This window comes from Ictalurus punctatus, chromosome 2 (genome assembly GCF_001660625.3).
Source record: "Ictalurus punctatus breed USDA103 chromosome 2, Coco_2.0, whole genome shotgun sequence".
Classification (NCBI taxonomy): Eukaryota; Metazoa; Chordata; class Actinopteri; order Siluriformes; family Ictaluridae; genus Ictalurus; species Ictalurus punctatus.
In genome coordinates, this window is record NC_030417.2 from 13,972,809 (window position 1) to 13,994,297 (window position 21,489).

Here is a 21,489-nt window from a genome sequence, read left to right on the forward strand (position 1 = left end):
ACCCCTTGTGCCAAATGCTAACCCTGAAAGTGTTTTTTCCATGGCCAGTGGATTCTGGCAGTATTAGGTCCTGCCTTTTAGGTTCCATGGGGCCTACCTCTATGTTGTTGCCAGTCAATCAAAGACCTAGGCAGAGCATCTCATGCACCTCCAGGAAGTTGCCCTGTGTGTGTGTGGCTAGACCACAAATGACAGAAGTGTCACTTAGGGCTGGCTGAAGCACATTACTTCAGGCACAGGTTGTTAGCACTGTTCAAAACATTGATCCAAAGTCACCCATAGGTGTTCAGTTTTGTTGAGATAGACCATACTCATCAAACCAATCAGTGACCCCTCATGCCCTGTGCATATGGGCATCCCCCCCCCCCCCATTTTTATTTAGTTTTAATTTTGGGGATTTTATTATTATTATTTATATTCTCTTCCATTGGTGTGTCTAAAGTGTCCGTAGTGTATGAATGGGTGTGTGAGTGTGTATGTGAGTGTGCCCTGCGATGGACTGGCACCCTGTCCAGAGTGTACCCCGCCTTGTGCCTGATGCTTCCTGGGATAGGCTCCAGGTTCCCCCGTGACCCTGAAAAGGAGTAAGCAGTTGAAGATGGATGGATGGATATTCTCTTCCTAACTCCAGTACAAACTTTAGGAACCAAATATGTCTTTGCTGATGAACTAAGTAGGGCATGATATACATATTGATTTTTTCTCCAAACTGTTCGTCTAAGAATTTGTGATGATGACATTTTGAAATCAACTGGATCAATACAATAGGTGCAGAAGAGGTGATGTGGGTAAGGTGAAAAACAATTTAAAAAATTAAACCAATGGATAAAATGACACATTGTAACCTACGAAATCTGTCAGAAATTTTCATCTCTTTCTTGTTTCCTATGATAATTTTTAAAATTAACACCATTTGGGTACAATGAGATGTTCAGAAAGCATATACGAGTGTCATGGTCAGGTGTCCACAAACCTTTGCCCATATAGTCTACTTCCACTAGATATATTGGGTATTGATATGCATGTTATTATGATATTTCAGGTTGACTTTGCCTGAAGAAAGAGTGTAGATTGTGTTTAAAATGGAGATTACTTCGACTAGAATTAGAGAACAGGTTGTGGTTTATTAGGATTTTCCATACAAAATTCCATTATAAAAAAAAAAATCGGATTGGTTTGTTCTAGAAAAAAATAATAATAAAGTGTATAAATGTGTACAGCTCTGATCCTGAACATTGCTGAGAAGCATATGAACTTTGAACTATTTTCACAAATAAATAAACAAACAAACAAACAAACAAACAAACAAACACAGTCTGTAGCCACCTCAGTGATCAAACTATTTCAACTGTAATTCTAAACCTTACTCTAAAATGGAGTCCTACCATGTGGGCATGCAGAACAAAACATTCAGCTTTAACATTCAACTAAGGCTTACTGGAGCTGAACAGTGACTTCCACTTTCTCAGTAGTCTTTGTTCCAGAAGTATCCTTTTCTTTCATAACCTACAAAGACATTCCAGAAAATTCTTACATAAATATTTAAAGCATCAAACTGAACCAACTGGCTATCAGATAAATGACCACCTTATATATTTTTTTCCTGAAGGGGTAAAAAAAAAAAAAAAAAAAAAAGGAAAGAGTTGAATTAGGCGTAGTGAATTTGTGCTCATCGATTTTAAATATTTTGTGTACATATCATATTTTATATAAGTCTAGCTTAGTCTAAATTAGTCTGACTAATATGATAGCTAGGTAACCTAACTACGGCCTAATGTGTCACACTATAGTGTTACAATCACGGAGCAGTGTTTCCCCTAGGAGACTTCTGGAACGAAGACTGCTGAAACATTAGCAAAAAGTCACTGTTTACCTTCGACTCCATGGTAACAGCAATGTTTGTGATTGATTGGTGAATGTCGCTCTAAGATTCTGGGTAGTGGATGGGTTCACCAAAACTTTAAGAAACATCAGTATCAAATGCACTTTATTCATACTGAGTGTAAACATTCATCAATACATTCACTAACATAAAAATACACACACACACACACACACACACACATAATAAATACACACAAAGTCAGTGTGAGATTATCAGCTACACCATCCTTCAGTCTCTCGCTCTCCTTCAGTTTTTCTCCCTTTCTGTCCTACTTTCAGTCTGTCTCTTAATCTGTCTGTCTCTCAGTCTGTCTGTGGAAATGACAGATTCATTTTAATGTAAACTGCAGTAACTTATTTTCTCCACTGGAGGATGAGAGAGAGGAGCAGAGAGAGGCAGAGTGAGAAGCAGGAAAGAGGTGATGCTCTCTGAACGGCTGCTCTGACCGAACCATTAACTCTATTCCTGTCCCAAGGGCGGGGTTTGTAAGGGTGGGCAGGGTTTCGTGGTGAACTGGGCCAATCATTCCTGTAGAGCTCCTCTCCTTCACCCAATCCAGATCCACTACCATCCTCATCATCACCTAGACACATGCATATACATGTTAGGGACACAATGAATGAGAGAAACAATGAGAAACAGTTATGCAAATTCAATTTGACACACTCACTGTGCACTGTGTCTGTGTCCACTCCTTGGTGTGCGAGTGTGAGTCGGTGTGTTGCCACTCGAAGCTCCATAAGGATCTGACGGGTTCTGATGTCCAGAGAACTTTCAACATCCACTTCTGGATTGTTCAGCTGGTTCACCAAACCATCAGCCGTTACACTCATCAGATACCTACACACACACAGGTGTTAGCAATAGGCAGAGAAAGAGGGAGAAGATGTAGGCAAGGCTCCATTTTTTCATAAATTAATGAATTTATTGACTATGTAAGGAATAAAATACAGTGTGGCGTGCTGTTACAGGACGAGGTGGTGTGATGTGCACTGAAATTGATTATTTTTTCAATAACAGCATGTATCGAAAGTGCTTTGTTGTTCTTATACTACAGGAATTTACCAATGCTAATAATCATTATTTATTTGAGCAATTTATAGTTAGATTTAATTTTGTGGAACCGCCATGAAACAAGCTTGTTCCTGTAATTACTTACCTTATAATAGCTATAAACAGTTGTATTTATTCTCTCACTTGTAGTTAACAAGACAAATTAATGTAACTTTTCATGTTATATGGAAATGACAGTAGCTTTGAGTGGGTATGTATAAAAAGATTTGCATGGGTGGGTCTTTGAATCCATATATGAAATTCATCATGCAGGAAAAAGCCAGTGGTTTTCACACATACTATACACCGATCAGCCATAACATTAAAAACCAGAGACAAGCGAATTGAATAACATTGATTATCTCATTACAAAGGCACCTGTCAAGTGGTGGGATATATTAGGCAGCAAGTGAACAGACAGTTCTCGAAGTTGATGTGTTGGAAGCAGGAAAAATTGCCAAGCGTAAGGATCTGAGTGACTTGGACAAGAGCCAGGTATTCCCTAGGTATTCCCTAATGGCAGTGGCCTCATTCAGCAGGATAATACTCCCAGTCACACCGCAAAATTTGTTCAGGAATGGTTTAAGGAACATGACAAAGAATTCAAGGTGTTGACCTGGACTCCAAATTCTCCAGATCTCAATCCGATTGAGCTTCTGTGAGATGTGCTGGACAAACTAGTCCAATCTACAGAGGCCCCACCTCGCAAGTTACAGCACTTAAAGGATCTGCTGCTAATATCTTGGTGCCAGACACCACAGCACACATTTAGAGGTCTCATGGAGTTCATGCCTCGATAGGTCAGAGCTGTTTTGGCAGCACAAGGAGGACCTACACGAGATTAGGCAGGTGGTTCTAATGTTATGGCTGATTAGTGTATATTCACATATAGTTAACCAGGTAGCTACCATGAGCTAACCAGGTACCTACCATGAGCTAACATTTCTGATAGGATTTTATAAAGAAATAAATGTTCATCAAATAAATAAATGTTCATAATTATTTAATATTCATAAAAAAGCTAGTCAGCTGACATCTTTGAGTGCAGTAAAAACTACTTTTGAGGGCTGTGTGCTACTCAGATCTATTTGAAGGATAGGTCTTGGAGTTTATATAAGTACTTAAAGACACACCTACCAATGTGCAGTTTGCAGAGAGACTCTCCTCGGTGATTTACCCAATTGGATAGCACTCACACACACACACACACACACACACACACACACACACACACGCAAACACACACAAACACACACCTTCCACGTGTGTATCCATTCCAACAGCGCTCCTCATTGGTCACATCAGCAGCCATTTTGTCTTCGTTACAGAGAGAGTGGGGCAGCATTACCCAAAACTCCCTCATTGGCCTCAGATGCTGCTGCAGATCCAACACCTGAACACAGTAATACATATATTAATACATTAATACCTGAACCTACAACATGAATAAGTTAACACCTCAAAACAGTACATTCATAAATATTTTAAAACTTGAACCGAGAACATTAACATCTAAACATAGTATATACGTTAACACAATAGCACCTGAACGCCTTATATGCATTAACACAACTACTGTGCAAAAGTTCAATATTCCATCCATCCATCTTCTACCGCTTACTCCTTTTCAGGGTCACGGGGAACCTGGAGCCTATCCCAGGGAGCATCGGGCACAAGGCGGGGTACACCCTGGACAGCTTGCCAGTCCATCACAGGGCACACTCACATACACACTCACACAAACATTCATACACTACGGACACTTTAGACATGCCAATCAGCCTAACATGCATGTCTTTGGACTGGGGGAGGAAACCGGAGTACCCGGAGGAAACCCCTGCATGGGGAGAACGTGGAAACTCCACACACGTCCCCGGCGGGACTTGAACAACGGATCCTGGAGGTGTGAGGCGAACATGCTAACCACTAAGCCACCATGCACCAAGTTCAATATTACAAATAAAATATTTAAAGATTTCATACTATTTTAATGTTGAATACCTGTGTGGTTTTCTGTTAACTACATTTCCCCATCAGTTTTGTTCATTATTGCTATTGTTTGTAAATCATACAACGGTTTTCAGTATTAAAAACAGTATGAAATCTGTAAGCATTTTTATACTATTGAACCGCATGGCTGTTTGACTGAAAATGGAATTACTGTACTGTACATTTCCCCATCATTAGTGTTTGCCACCAAATAATTAACAATAAGTACTGAATGGCCATTTGATTGAAAACAAAAGGGTGATCTCTGACTTTTGCACAGTGCTGTACTTTCACACAATAGTACCGGAACTCAGTATATACATTAACACAGTACTTCCTGAACAGAGCACATACATTAACACCTAAACACTAAACGTATTAACACTTAAACACCTGAATAATTATGGCATTATGATGCCTGTTTACAAATTAACATCTGAATACATTAACACATATGCTCATTAACAAAGAAGACCTAAGCACAATTTGAACAAAGAGAAACAACTGAATATAGAAACACATGAACCTCAATACTATCTCTTTGTCTTACCATTCGGTCCATATTGGTTCCTGCAGCAGTTGTTGGCTTTTGCTCTGGACTGAATGTTCTGAATGTTCTCCTGCTGTCTCGCTCTTTGTCAGTCTTACGCTCTTTCTCTCGTTCCTTAGGTGAGCGTTTGGTTCTACTGGGGGCCGGACGGGGATTCCCACAACCCTGAAACACCTGCACTCACACACACACACAGACACACACAGACACTCTCACACAATGTTCATACTTTGAGGACTGATAAGGGTGTGTGTGTGTGTGTGTGTGTGTGTGTTGTGTGTTTTACCTTGGTGGAGATGCTGATGCTGTACTCCTGCATGTGCATGATGGCTTCAGAGATTTTCACAGCTACAGAGTCAGCAGCCAGTTCCACATTAAATGGTCCATTGAGTCTCTCAGCCAGAGAGAGGAGAGAGTCTGGCACAGACACACACTTTAATGTACTTCATTTTACCATTATTGCAAAGGAATGAATAAAGTTTACTGAAAAAAGTCCCATGGTTAATATTAGTTCCATCCTCTTACAATGATCCTACCCCAAACCATGGCCCTCTAACCACCCTTAGCCAGGCACTAGGCACCATAGTTCTTAACCCAAAATCTTACCCATAGTAATCTTACCCCTAGTCATTTAGTAACCACAGCCCCTTAACTGCAACCCAACCAGCAACCATAACAATGCCCCTAATCTTATTTTCCCCTATCAAGCCAAATGCCCCAAAATGTACTCCCTTCACCATATTCCTAAGTGTATCCCACAACTCTCAAACCACTGATTTGTGACCTACCACAGTCACAAATCACACTAAAGCCACCAATAATAGTCCCACTCCAACCATAATCTCTGAATTATATTCTTGTCCCAGTCATAGTGCCTGAAATATATACTGGCCCCAACCATAGTCCCCTAATTATATCCCCAACCCAACCACAGTTCCAACAGTTCCACAATAATAATTTCCCCAACATATAATAATAATATTTTTGTCCCGATCTTAGTTCTATAATAGTAATTATGCCCCAACCATAGTACCATAATAAAAGGCTTTCACCAGTCAAAAATTGTTGTACATTTTTGATGAACTTTGTGAAGTTTGTGACAAAGATCTAGATGTAACTGGAAAAGACCATTATAAGTAGGTGCTTGTAGCACAACACTACTAATTTAATTGCCGATAGTAAATAAACAAGTTATGCTGTATATAATATTATAATAAAACTGTTAAAGGAACTCCTAAGGTATGTAGTGTAGCTCCCTAAATATAGTCATACAACAAGCATAGTTCTGGCTTAAAATCACTTCAAAAAAAAGTCTCCTTAACCATTAGCCTCTAACTAAAGCACTGACCCTTGTAGTTGCTCACCAATAAAGCGGTTCCACTCCGAGTTAAGCTCTGCATGATTGGCCAGGCAGCCCTTCATGACATTGAGGCATAGTGGGTGGCAAGACCGGAGAGAGGGAGTCCCACCACATAGAGGACAGTACAACTGACGCATCAAAGCTTTACCACACTCTGCATTTACACTAAACTACAGACAAATAGAAGAGAGAAATCACCATCACATCAACTGGCAACAGCAAACAATAGCAAATAGTAATATACATACATTACCAATATTATAAAACCATTCTCATGCATTTTCAGAGTGCAGAACATGCCCTAATGAATAAATGACATGACGAGTTACTCTGGAACTGTAAAAAAGGGTAGAACTCAGATAACTTAGACTAGATTTCAAGGCAACTATTTATAGTAAGATAACTAGGAAGAAGTTGAAGCTTCAGGTACAGTCTTTTTCCCAAACTCAAGTTGTGTCTTAACTCCATTACTTGACAGATGGCTGTGAGTATGATGGATTTATGGTTACTGGTTGGAAATGAATCTGCAACCAAGTGTGTTAACATTTAAACAGTTAACACTTACCTTAATGGCTTTGTTAACAATGTCTCTCCCTGTAGAGAGGCCCTGCACTAATGCCCTCGCAGCAATTAAAGCACGAGACAACTAAAATGGGAGAGAGTGAGAGAGAGAGAGAGCATAAACTGTTAGATAATTGTTAGTGAATAAATAGTCCCTCCCTGAATAAATGCTTGGTAGAACCACCTTTGGCTGCAGTTACACCAGCCAGTCATCTAGCATATGTCTATCATATGCCTTTTTTGCCCTGTCAGATTGGATGAGCAACAATAGTGTTTTAAACTTTCAGGTCTCCACAACATAATGCTACCAGCACTATGTTTCAATGTGGTGAAATATATGAGTGATGTAACGCTTTGTACCAAGGCCAGAAGGGAAAATTTTGAACTCATCTGTCATGTCACAGCAAACCAGTGACTACCTTTCCCACCCTGCACTGCAGCCTACAAACACGGCCGCCATGGACTGCAATTCACAGAACATTCACATTCATGCTAATCATGCACACCTGCATCAAATTCACAGCACTCACAACCACAATATAAAAGGACTATTTGAACACATTGACTTTGCGTAGTATTAAGTGTTCTCACATTACCAAGGGATTGTTTCCATAGTTCTCGTTCTTGATTCCTGGTTATTGACTTTGTTTCTCGTTTCCTGTTTTGTTTTCTGCCTCACTCACACTGTTTATGCCCGTTTGCTGAACGCCTGCCCTTTTGCATGTTTTTGGACTATGCTTTGGATTACCGATTTGGATTTGTCTGCCTATATCTCCTTTAATAAAACTCTTATCTTCATTTACATCTGTCCTCAACTCCATATCGTGACATCAACAGACCAGATTCCCCCCCCCCCCCCCCCCCACATGTATGCTGAGTCTCCAAACTCCAAATGTGATTTATTATTGCATTTTTCAATTATTCAATTATGTATCCAGCCTATGTTTTTTCCTATGAAAAGATTCTTCCATCTGAGGTGTTATGCTGTTGATTTAGCAATATTCTATAATAAACTCTGGAGGCTTTCAGGAACATGTGTGTTTATTTTGAAGTCACTTGACACTTTACTTCCACACATGTGGACTCTATTCAACTAATCATCGGACTTCTGAGGCAACTGGTTGGACCAGAGATAATTTAGGGTTTGCGTAATGAATGCAAATACAATTTAAAAATTTTTTTTTTTAAATTTGTCAATATTGAACCCTTTCAACAAATTTTATGTTAAGTCCATTTCGGTTCCAGGTTGTACCACTATAAAGTTCAAGTTCATGTTGGTGAATACCTATGCAAGGCACTGCAATGAAACACACTGAGAGCCCTGTTCTATACACCGTCCCTACATGCTTATCACATGTGGTGTGTGTTACCTGTGTGCTGAGTTTGCGTTGCAGCTCTCCGAATGGCTGAAGATGCTGTGTGTGTTTGCTTACACACTCCAGATAATCCACACTGAAGTGATAGTGAGGGTTCAGCAGAGTGAACACCCGTTCCACCAACTCTGTCCAGAAATCTGACACAGCTTCTGATACATACACACCACCGTCTACACCCACACACACACACACACACACACACACACACACACACACACACACACACACACACACACACACACACACACACACACACACACACACCGTTACTATGTTTGCTCTCTGGATTTGCCAGATTTATCCTGATTGCTCTGCTCTGCTGTTCCTACATCACTTGAAGTGGATAAACGTACCTGAATATAATAGAGACTTGCATTTACTAAGAATATTCTCTGTCCTCTGACTATAAAACTGTCCTAATTACCACTATGCACTATGCTTTAATGTATTCAGTACTGTAATCCATACATAAATCTGCAGCAACTCACCTCAATTATATGATTTGAAGCCGATCAACCAAGGTTCACTTTACTGAGTCACCTTATACATAGATTTACACATATACATAGAAATTCAGGGATTCATAGGATAGTAAATAAAGTTTCATTAATTAGTACCTTACTATGTCTTATTAATAGAATTGCTTTGATCTACTATAACTCATGAATGGTGTACTACACTGGTCTAATAAAAGTTCTAATAACGCCCCCTTGTGGGAATAACCTCAAGAATTTCTGTACAATTCAAATACAGTATGAAACGTTGTTTTTCCTTTTTCTTTTTTTGTTGAGTTTGAGTTTTTGTAAGGTCAGTGTATGAATAAAACCAAAACAAACTGACCAGTAGGAGGCAGTTTGTATGTGTAAAGTACACATATGGTATATACACATGCTATACACCTAATGAAATAAATATATAATGAACAGAACAGCATGGGTCTGTTATGATGTGGTGACCATGGATTTTTTTTGCGGCCATGGTTTGGGTCTATAGAGGGACACGTGGTCATTGCAAATCAATACAAAGTTCTTCTGACTGATTACATTTATCCCCTTAGAGGGACGCATCCCCTTGTCATCATAGAGGGAAGCATCCCCTTGTACTCTTAGAGGGAGGCGTTCCCTTGTCCCCTTAGTGGGAAGCATCACAGCAAATCAATACAAAGTTCCTCTGACTGATAACCTTTCTATAATGTTATCCCATGATGAAACATTTTCATCCAGATGGGAGTGGTCTCTTCCAGGATGACTCCACTCCCATCCAAAGGTTAAGGGGGGCCATTGAATGGTTTGATAAGAATGAAAATAAAGTAAAATCCTATTCAGTGGCCTTCATGGTCAGCAGATCTCAACCTAACCGAACACCTATTGAAGATGTTGGAGTGACTTCTGGTCACAATCATCAAAACACCAAATGAGGGAATATATTTGGGGGGAATGGGGTTGATCCCTCCAGTACAGTCTCAGAGACTTGTAGAATCAATGGCAAGGCAGTCCGAAGCTTTCTGGCAGCTTGTTAGCAGCACTTTACTAAGACATTTTCTGTTGTTTTGTTTTGTTGTTGTTGTTGTTTTTTTGGTACCTGTTTATATTTTCCACAGATCTTACCTTTTGCTGGGTCAGGTTTTTGCAATATTTCCAATATATATTGGTATACATCTGCTCATGTAAGAGATGTAAGTGGCAGTTTACAGTATATGTATACAGCACTGAGAGTACACACACACACACACACACATATTGTACACACACAAAATACACAGAGATACAGCAATGTCAGTATACACATACCTTTATAGTATTGTCTCAACTGTGTGAATAGCTGTTGGAAGAGGCGTGTGTTCTGTGTGTACAGGCGTCCATAAGTCTTAGTGAACATCTGATTCATCGACTTCTCTGACACACCAATTAGCTCACTGAAAAATTCTGACGACACAAACAGGAAGACGAGAAAAACCCCCAGACTGAAACAGTTTCTCCAAAACTACACATCACAAATGGCCATGCTAATGAAATTTGGCAAATGTTAAGTAGCCTTGGCACCAAGACTTGTTACCATCAGCATTAGCATTAGGAGTGGCTAAGGAAGCCAGTATGCATTCAATGTCCTATAGCTCTTTATCAGTGTTTACATTTTGGACATTGGACTAACTCTGGCTAGACATTTTGGATTATTCTCAGACAAAAAGTGGTATATATATATATATATATATATATATATATATATATATATATATATATATATATATATATATATATGGTCCTATGGTGGTATGAAGGAGAAAATACAGTGGGGGTGATTGACAAATAGGGCAGATGGGCTTCAGTTAGTAGTTGTATACCTAAAGAAAATGCATGTATATTGTTTACCTACAAAAAATGTATGTACAAGGTAAGTGTACCTAATACGCAAGCCACTTACTATAGTTAAATAAGTAAGCAAACTAATTAAAAATAACTTATATTGAGTGTGTGCTTCTCCTCACCATCAAAACGCCGGTGTGTGTGGGTGAAGCTTGTCAGCAGGAACTGACTGGTCTCCTCAACAGAAGACAGGAAGTCAGCTTCACTCTGCCGTATCAGTGTTTCTTCCATCACGCTTGTACAGCACGTGTAATCACGAGGACAGAAACGCAGGTGTTCACCTGCCAATTAAAGCACCATATATTACACAATGTCCAAATCAGAGCAAAATATGTTACACACCAGCCAGTAGGGACATAATATATCACACGCTGGCAAATAAAAGCAAATTATGTGTCACACCAGCCAATATGAGCAAAATATATGACACTCTGACCAATAAGAGAAAAAATATATCACATACTAACCAATACGATCAAAATATATCACATACTAACCAATCAGAGCAAAATATATTTCACACGAGCCAACCAGAGCAAAATATATCACACACCAAACAATAAGAGCAAAATACATTATACACCAGCCAGTGAGAGTAAAATATATCAGACAATAGTCAATCTGAGCAAAATACAGTGTATCACACAGCAGGCAATCAGAACAAAATATATCATCCTGAACAATAAGAGCAAAATATTGCAGTTTAATTGTGAAAATGAATGGAGATAAGAACAATGAGATTGAATTTGCATTAATTAACATTGATTTTGAACTAGATGGTACGGTAATGTTCTGGCTATCACATTATTTGCATCACACTATCATGTCCACTTAACTAACACCAGCTATGAAACAAACACTCTCTAACTAATGTCTATGTGAAACCAGAATAGCTTTTAAGCATTTGAAGTGAAACTCTACCTAAGGGGAAGTTCAGTACTAAGATGTAAGCAGATTTTCTTCACAAGGATTGCTAGTGATTACAGTGACTGCTAACTTTCAGGCAGGTAGATAGTCACAACATAACCACTACTCCAGATTGGACTACATCAGAATTGGACAACAGACAACAGAAACACTGGACATACTCATCTAGAATAGGACGTATGTACCTTAGAAGCCAAATGTCCAAATGCACCTAAAGAAGAGTTTTCTTCATTTTTATTATTTCTCTATTATGAAATATTTTAGAATAATAATAATGAAGACATTGGTTAGCACATTTGCCTCGCACCTCCAGGGTTGGAAGCTTGATTCACACCTCTGCCCTGTGTGTGCATGTTCTCCAATGCTTCAGGGGTTTCCTCCGTGTACTCCAGTTTCCTCCCCCAATCCAAAGACATGAGTTGTAGGCTGATTGCCATTTCCAAATTGTCCATAGTGTGTGAATACGTGTGTGAGTGTGTGTATGATTGTGCCCTGCATCCAGGATGTTCCCCATCTTGTCCCCTGAATTCCCTGGGACAGGCTCCAGGCTCCCCGCAACCATGTGTAGGATACGCGGATAAATGAAGACATTAACACTATTTAATAACGCAAGGAAATATAGCTCCAAACAGCAATTAAGGGGCCAAGTACTTTCTGGCCCCACTCCTTAGCAACAGAGGAAGTCCAGAAGCCACTAGGACCATCAGCGCTTGTTCCTCAGATGGGGGGCAGTGGTGGTTTGGCAGTTAAGGCTCAGGGTTACTGATCGGAAGGTCAGGGGTTCAAGCCCCAGCACTGCCAAGCTGCCACTGTTGGGCCCTTGAGCAAGGCCCTTAACCCTCTCTGCTCCAGGGGCGCTGTAGCATGGCTGACCCTGCGCTCTGACCCCAACTTCCTAACATGCTGGAGTATGTGAAGAAAAGAATTTCACTATGCTGTAATGTATACGTGACCAATAAAGACTCATTATCATTAGATGATGTACTAAATTTGGTAGCCATTGCTAAGATATTGCTTCAGTTCGTGTTTTCAGTAGCCCTCCCAAGTTGCAGATGAACTCGAAGCTGAACATATGTACCAAGTTTGTAATATGTAAAGGCATTGCTGAGAAATGGCCTCACTTCCTGTTTGGTAACTTTGCAGTTAGATTTGTTTGCAAATGGACAAGCCATTTAGCAAATGAAAACTTTGAGAAACAAGTTTTGTTCAGGTTGGTCTTGTAATGCTGTTAGAGGCCAATCTGACTAAACTTCTTGGAGTCCCTTAGGTCCTGGTCTGTCACTTATGTACTAAGTTTGGTCTGAATATGTACAATGTCCTGTTGCCAAGAAGTGATTAACATTAATATCAGTTCATTTCCGAGTATATCCGTCGCTCACAACCTAGTTATTGGGCTTTTCGCCTCATCCTCTGTTAATGCAGAAGAGCACATTATGCCTTGCAGAGTGCAGTCAAACATGATATCAGAACCCAGTGGATGTGATGTGAGTAAATTACCTCATACAGCTGTAATTTAACAATTCATTAATTTGAATTAGTATAAAAAATAATAATTTAATAATTTAATAAAATAATGATGCAGATCAAATTTAATTAATAATTTACCCGCCTCAACGTGGGTGCCATTTTCCGCTCGCCTCCACACAGGAATAATGTTGTATTATCAAAACCCTATACAAATACACGGTCAGGCCGTATTCCAAATGCCTTTTCTGTTCACTAAACACGGACCCTATTAAGGATGTAAAATAACGGTGTTCTAGTATGTAGAAGAGCACCCTACATAGTGCTCTATATGACTACGTTTCAGCCACTACAGGAGTGACTTCGATAAACGCCTGTTTGGAAATTGGTAACAAGCGAGATGTAAAATCTAAGAGAGAAACCTTTGTTGTAATTTTATCTGTAATGAGATAAATGATACATCATTTTCGATTAATAGAATATTACCGTACGCAAAGTATGTATTAAATGACACATTTATTCAGGCCAAATACAGAACCACTCGTTAAGGAGAATTACCTACTCCCTCAGTGCGTGGCTCACGTTTAGTATCAGCTCAGCTCGCTTGGAACCTCAACCGAGGTGGTACTAAAAAAGGTCCCAGGTACCGGGTACTATCCACAGTGAAAATCCCCTAAAAAGCAAGCAGAGTCAAGTCGAGCTGTACCGTGCAGTGGTAAAGTCCATTTGTTTAGGGTCCTGTAACCACAGTGGTCAAATTCAGTTGAATGGTCTGTGTCATTCGTTTTTACATATAGTATATATACTCTATGGGCAAATGTTTGTGGACACATGAGAATCACACCAATATGTGTGTTCTTCAGGGACATACAAACTCCGCACACACAGGGCTAATGTGGGAATCGAACCCCCGACCCTGGAGGGGTGACGCGAACGTGCTATCCACTAATATGTGCGTTTAGAAAATCCCATTCCAGATTTAGTCCCCCTTTGCTGTTGTAATAACCTCCACTCTTCTGGGAAGGCATTCCACTAAATTTTTGAATGTGGCTGTAGGGATTTGCCCATTTAGCCATGAGAGCATTAGTGAGGTCAGGCACTGATTTCGGGCAAGAATGCTTGTGCAGTCGGCATTCCAGGTTACAGTGGGGTTGAAGTCAGGGCTCTGTGCAGGCTACTCGATTTCCTTGGCAAAGCATGTCTTCATGGAACTCGCTTTGCACACAGGGGCACTGTGATGCTGGAACAGGTTTGGGCTGGGCTCCTTAGTTCCAGTGAAGGGATACTGTAATGCTGCAGCATATAAATACATTCTACACAGGGGAATCTGGAGGCCAAGTCAACACCTTGAACATTTGTCATGTCATTGGGCACCCATCACCGGTTGTCCTTCCTTGGGCCACTTTTGGTAGGTACTAATCACTGTATACTGGGAACAACCCACAAGACCTGCTGTTTTGGAGATACTCTAACCCAGTCATCTAGCTAGCACAATTTGCCATTGTCGAAGTCGCTCAGATCCTTATGCTTTTTCCTGCTTCCAACACATCAACTTCGAGAACTGAACGTTCACTTGCTGCCTGATATATCTCACCCCTTGACAGGTGCCACTGTATCAATGTTTTTCACTTCACCTGTGGTGAATTGGTTTTAATGTTATGGCTGATTAGCATTTATATTTCCTATTGTATTACATATTGTTATCTTGTTGCAATATCTTGCATAATTTTTAATACTATTATTTTTGCATTTATTAGTTTTTTTTATCCTTTATTTTCTTCCACAGCATCTGTTTGAATATACAAAATAGGAATTCCATTAGAATAAGGAATCATGTACATGTGACAACACAGATCTTGAATTTCGATATGGGGAGAAACGGCAGAAGCTTGATAAGTGCACATCCTCTGTATTGATCTGCGCTCTCTCTCGCTCTCTCTCTCTCTCTCTCGCGCACACACACACACACACACACACACACACACACACGGGCACACAAATGTAAATCCTCCAGTCTCATCCCAAATTCTCTTCACACCTTCAGTTACCGCTTTTGTTCTCTCCTCCACTGCCATTAACAACTCTCATCAACCCTCTCTTCACCATCTGCTGCCCTGACCCACGGGACCTCACACACACACACACACACACACACACACCCCTAAAATCTCTGGGCAAAAATGTCTATGCAACTGTTTCTGATGAATACACTCCAGAGAGTTGGCTGTCCACACACACACACACATACACACACACACACTCGCTCTCGCTCTCTCTCTCTCTCTCTCTCTCTCTCTCTCTCTCTCTTTGTTGAATCCCCCAGCCAAGTAAATGTAAATGAATCCAAATTCCAGTATTGATCTACTCACAGCACAAAGCCTTCAGTAGTGCGCACACACACTCACAGTTTTCACAGATGCTAAAATGTTTCATTCTAATTCATCATTTCAGTCAGCTTTACAACAGAGTTTAATATTTAACATATAAACTTCATTTCATGGTCCTTCCAGGAATCACATGTCCAGCCGTCCAGATGTCCAACTATGAATCGAAACATGACTAAATCATACTTCAACTATTGACCTCACACTACATTTACTATTAAATGTTGTATCACTTTAGACACAATCATATGACTTTGATTTAAAACATTGACTTACGCTCATTTTCATTTTTTTTTATTAACACATGCTGTGTGCACCAGTGCTTCACAAAACCCTCACACTTTAGAATAAAATATATAGAATAAAAGAAGGCTGGGGGAGAAAAAAGAAACGCATACAAAACTCCACAATGTCTGACTTCTGAACAATAATAAAATCCTAGCTGTTGTTTTAAAAGAGCAGTTTATCAGAATTATCTTGCCGTTACAAACACCGTTTATTAATGTATAGTTCTGTTTAAAGTGTTTTAGATGATGTGGTCATATGTATTACAAGTATAGCTACAAAATTTATGTATTATTTGTGTACAAATTCAATATATAGTGAAAAGAAATAAAACATTACTTCCAATAACATGAAACTGGGGAACGAACAGTAGGTATCACCCAGGGTTCATGCCTAGTGGGGTCCGATAAGCTGTACATCAAGTTTATAAAATGGAAATTATAGCTTCATTCGTAAAATTAAGAAGAAAAATATGACGTTTGATAGAAAAAAATGGTCTCAGGAATTTTAAGAAATACATCAGAGTAGACTGGATAGTAGAATAAGATGATGAAATAAATAGGTACTATTTATGTATTAGTCTCTTGTGTGTGTGTGTGTGTGTGTGTGTGTGTGTGTGTGTGTGTGTGTGTTTTCCTTTTACCATAATTTATTTCTTTATTGATATAAACATACGTTGAAAGTATAGTGGAATACTTGAATAGAGGAGTATAGTGCTTTAGTCTGTGTGTGTGTGTGTTGTGTGTGTTACCGGATATGGCGTTGAGGGGTGCAGCGCTCGCGCTGTAGCCCCGCTCTCCATACGCGCGCCGGGACTCGGTGCAGCTCCGCGCGTTGACGGAACCGAACAGCGCGCACGCGAGTACAACACGCACGAGCTCGTGCCCCGGGACCACCACTGTCTTCCTCATTCCCATCATCATCATCATCATCCACCATCCACACCTCACACACGCGGGACCAGCGGGCCACTTTTTAAGTTTTGCTGTTCGCTCATCAGCTGTGACGGTAAACACAGTATATCGCCGATAGGATGATAAAACACCTCTGCAGCTCTCACCACACGCGCACGGCACCGGAGAATAACCGGACCTTCAGCTGATCAGATGGTGTTTTCGGGGCTTGTTGTGCGCGAGCTCCTGCTGCTGCCGGTCTTTGTCTCTGCGCGAGACCAAGAAATCAATTCTCCAGCATCCCTCCCTCTCTTTACAGAACAATAGGACAAAGAGAGACACAGAAAGAGAGAGAGAGAGAGAGAGAGAGAGAGAGAGAGAGAGAGAGATGGTGGGACGGGGAGGAGAAACAGATGGAGTCAGATGTTTAATTAAAAGAAAATCTGAATTTCATTGCAGCTGAATTTAAAGCCTGTGTGTGTGTGTGTGTGTGGGGGGGGGGGGGGGGGGGGGGGGGGGGGGGGGGTTGTCCCCCTATTCAGCACAAAAAAACACATCATTTTGCAAACGCTGAAGTGAAATTTACTTAAAATCTGGAAATACCCCAGCTACAAATTACCAGTAGAGACCCACAGGGACATTACAGTTTTGATTAAAACCAATACAATTCCCATTATAACCATTAAAACCATTACAAATTCTATGAGGGTTTCTATCGTTTGCTTATTTTTTTTCTTCAGCAGGGACATCTATCCAAATTCATTAAGCAGATCAAGCAAAAACAATTATATGTGTGTAGATCTTTCAGGTTTATGTTTTAATACTTGTGTTAGTTCAATTAAATCAGTTTGACAGTTTGAGTTTCTTAATTTACTCATTTAATATTAAACAGGTATAATAAATTTAAAAAAAAGCAACAAACATTATCTTATACCTATAGATCTTATAGAATCATGTGATCAAATTGGACAGAACTTTGGACGAAATGATGGTGTTTAAGGTTTTGGTCTAAGTGAATGGTGAGCATACAGATTTTTAATGTATAGTGTTGGTTGATGATACAGACTCACCCCCCCCCCCCCCCCCCCCCCCCATACATACACACACAGAGTTAATACTGTTATTCATTTTTAATATGTTCGTGTCTTCTTCCTTCCTTGTTTCGCTGACATGAACACAGCCTGAGATTCTTTAAAACTGCATTTTGAATATGAAAATGTTTTAAATAATTGAAGTAAAATATTCTTTGCATTCCAGGTTCCCGGTACTTTTAGATCAGTCTTTGTAAAAGTGCAAAAACATTTTCAAAATGTGTATTTATACAAACAATAAACCACACCCACTCACCACATTTTTAAAGACACAACAAGTACATAGAGCACAGCCCATAAGCAGGTATTAAAAAAAATAACCAACAAAAAACAGTGTGTTTAGTGTATGCTAACATCAAGGGAGATTCTATTAAGAGCTAACTATTTTTGCTCTCACATACAGTAAGCCTTACTGTATTAGTCAGCACCTAGCTGGATTTACATTTACTTGGATTGATAACAAACACAATGTAAAGTATAATATGTTTTTTTCATCAGTAAGGTGGGGTCGGTAAGATAATATCAAATGTTTAAAGCAGTACAAAAGCAAATAGTAGATAGGCAACTTCTGATGAAAAAAAAAACTGTGAAGGAGCTGTTTGAGAACCAAAGGCATCAGCTCTTATCGGTAGTGAAAGAAGACAAAACAAGAGCAAGAGGTAGTCTAAAAAGTGTAGAAAAACAACATCTGTTAGAGTTCACCCTAAAATAGTTTTATACCTTTATTACTATCCTGTCACTTGGTTTCCAGAAAGATGTGGTCTACTAGATTGAACAGTAACATTCTAGTGCAAAAGACCCAGGACAACCAGTAGCCTCTTTACAATGGTAGGAGGCTACCAAAACTAGAATTTGTCAGAGACTGCTATGCTGTGCCTCCAACACATGCGTTTGTGTCAGAATATGCTCCCTTAGCCTTTGTTACATTGGACTAACCCAAAATTCTGTGGAGCAATAGGTGGTTGGTGCCTCACTGGACACCATACCCCTGGGGCCCTTTGCAACCGAAAGGTGCCTTTTGGTGTATATGCAGTGACGCTAAAAGCTTTCACCCAAGCTTCGATATTTGACACACTGGGAATGAAAATGCATTAAACTCTAAGATCCCTTACTCATTTAGCATGAGGTCACAGGCCACGAGGGGGCAGGGCAGGAATCTTGATGTTGGAGATAATAGAGCTGGGGCCCGCTCAGCCCAAGCACCACTTTAATTAATAATTTGTGCAGAATAATTTGTGCAGGTATTCACCTCTGCATTCAAAATAGTAACAAATAAAATAAATAAATAAATACAAGATTTGTATGCAATTAGGGTACATTCTGATGTTGACATGTATAAATGTATAGTAGAATTGCCTGAGAACAGCGACATTGAAGGACAACGATTCATATGAAGGCAAGAGGAAAATATCTGAATACATAATGGGAAAAAAAACTATTTCATCCCATTCATTTCTTTAAAAACTCCTTTACATTTAAAAATGTAAAAATAGAAACATCAAATGTCGGTTTGCCTGTAATGGTCCAAATACAGGACAGAAGCAGGAGGTGAATGTAACATGACATTACAAATGTAAAAATGTTATTGACACATCCCCAACTCGTTCACAAAAAAAAAAAAAAAAGAGTTCCTGAGTTGTAATTATGACACTGTGGTGGTGATCAAGTATGGTTACCTACAAAATACTCCAAGTTGGGGTGGTGTGATGAAGCACAACAAACACGAAGTGGAGTGACTGCTTACCACAGTGATTTGCCAATGATTACAGTGTTCAATTTAATAATGAATGATTTTAACAGTTTACACACATTTTAACAGTTTATAGTTATGATTTAATGTTATGGAATGTCCACGAGACAAGTTAGTTCATGTTATCACTTAAATGATAGCTGTAATACACACCAGCAACATCGCCTTCATTTTACAGAGAAAGCATAACTGCTCTGTTCTGAAGACTTTTCCCATTTTGGGAATCTTTGCAAAGCCTTATGACTGTTAGAAAGTGCTGAGATACATCCTAGACTCCATCCATAAATGTTAAATAAATGTCTCCTAACAAAAAAACTTGAGTATATCACATTGTTTATTTATTATTAGTCTTAGATTTTGTGGAGCATCCGTCATACAAAGCCCTGTGAACGAGCTGTTACTATCGAAACGATAATGTATTAGAAATAGAGATGCACAGATATATCATCCAATAATCGGTATCGGGCGATAAAGGCAATTTTTCACACTATGGGCTATCGGCCGATAGTTTAAAAACATCCGATGATCAGGGCCGATTATATCCTGTCAATCAAAAGAGGGCGGGAAAACACATCGATTTCGTGTTGTGCGTAAAGAAGATGTCTCTTGTGTGGAATGACGACAAAACTGCAGTTTGCAAGCTCTGTAATCTCTGCACTGCTAAAATTTTACACCAGACGCTGCAACAGTGAAGTGGGAGTTTTGGCGTCAAGTCAAAATTTTTTAAAGTCTACATTTTCGCCGCGTTGCTCGCGCTGAATTAAAGCACCAATACACCGTTGAAAGATTTAAATGAAGATGAGTTGACAAAAAAGTATATATATTGCACAGAAAATATATTTGTAGAGTAGTATATTTCACATCCAGTTAATGTTAATATATATATAAATGTTTATATTATATATTACCAGTTTGATGTCAGTGATAAAGTAGAAATGCTTTTGTTTGTGGAGAGTGATTGTGAGACTAATAGGAGTTTTTTTTAGAATTCAGTCAATGTTAATATGAATTAATAACATTCAATAAGTTAAGAAATCTTACTTTAATCTTCAGAATTTAGTTCATGTGTTAATGTTAATTAGAGTGATGTGTTTTGTTTATGAGACCAGTTACTGTGAAACAAATTGTTGAAATGGAGAGAATAACGTTTTTATTTGCATTTCTTTCAGTATTGTGGAATTAATTATTATTAATTTATAAGAAGGCATAAAAGGCAGAACTGTCAGTATCGGCCGATATCACTCTGAATAATCAGTTATCATATCGGCTAGCTATATCGGCTGAGAAATTTAATATCGGTGCATCTCTAGTTAGAAGAAATGTATTAATATAAATCTATAGTTAATGATATAGCGGAACTACTGTCCCATGCCTCAGATTTGAGAATTCAAGCTGTTATATATTTTTTAATAACGTATAATAAGTGAATAAAATCATCTATCTATATATAGAACATTAAGGAGAGAATAAAAGCTCATTATTGTTTGTGATTTAAGAACCGTTTACCTCAGACCTCTTTTTGGCGGCAGATTGATGTTGACCTACTGTATTATTCGCG

At 39.3% G+C, this 21,489-nt stretch overlaps 1 protein-coding gene across 1 annotated transcript; it reads right to left on the reverse strand.

Annotated features, from left to right (window-relative positions):
* Positions 1-1,126: 1,126 nt before the first annotated feature.
* On the reverse strand, positions 1,127-21,472 carry gpc2 (glypican 2). The gene is made up of 12 exons (XM_017484799.3): positions 21,438-21,472; positions 16,949-17,401; positions 11,260-11,418; positions 10,565-10,699; positions 8,769-8,944; positions 7,403-7,483; positions 6,842-7,007; positions 5,764-5,894; positions 5,478-5,651; positions 4,195-4,331; positions 2,556-2,725; positions 1,127-2,468 (listed from the first exon to the last, which is right to left on the reverse strand). The coding sequence occupies exons 2-12, from the start codon at positions 17,127-17,129 to the stop codon at positions 2,239-2,241; spliced, it is 1,740 nt and encodes a 579-aa protein (XP_017340288.1). The 5' UTR covers positions 17,130-17,401; positions 21,438-21,472; the 3' UTR covers positions 1,127-2,238.
* Positions 21,473-21,489: the final 17 nt, after the last annotated feature.

Coding starts and splice junctions, on each gene's coding strand:
- gpc2 (XM_017484799.3), bottom strand. CDS start 17,129: ATGATGATGATGATGATGGGAATGAGGAAGACAGTGGTGGTCCCGGGG. Junction 7,008..7,402: donor TTGTTAACAAAGCCATTAAG/GTAAGTGTTAAC, acceptor ATTTGTCTGTAG/TTTAGTGTAAATGCAGAGTG. Junction 4,332..5,477: donor GAACCAATATGGACCGAATG/GTAAGACAAAGA, acceptor TACTGTGTTCAG/GTGTTGGATCTGCAGCAGCA.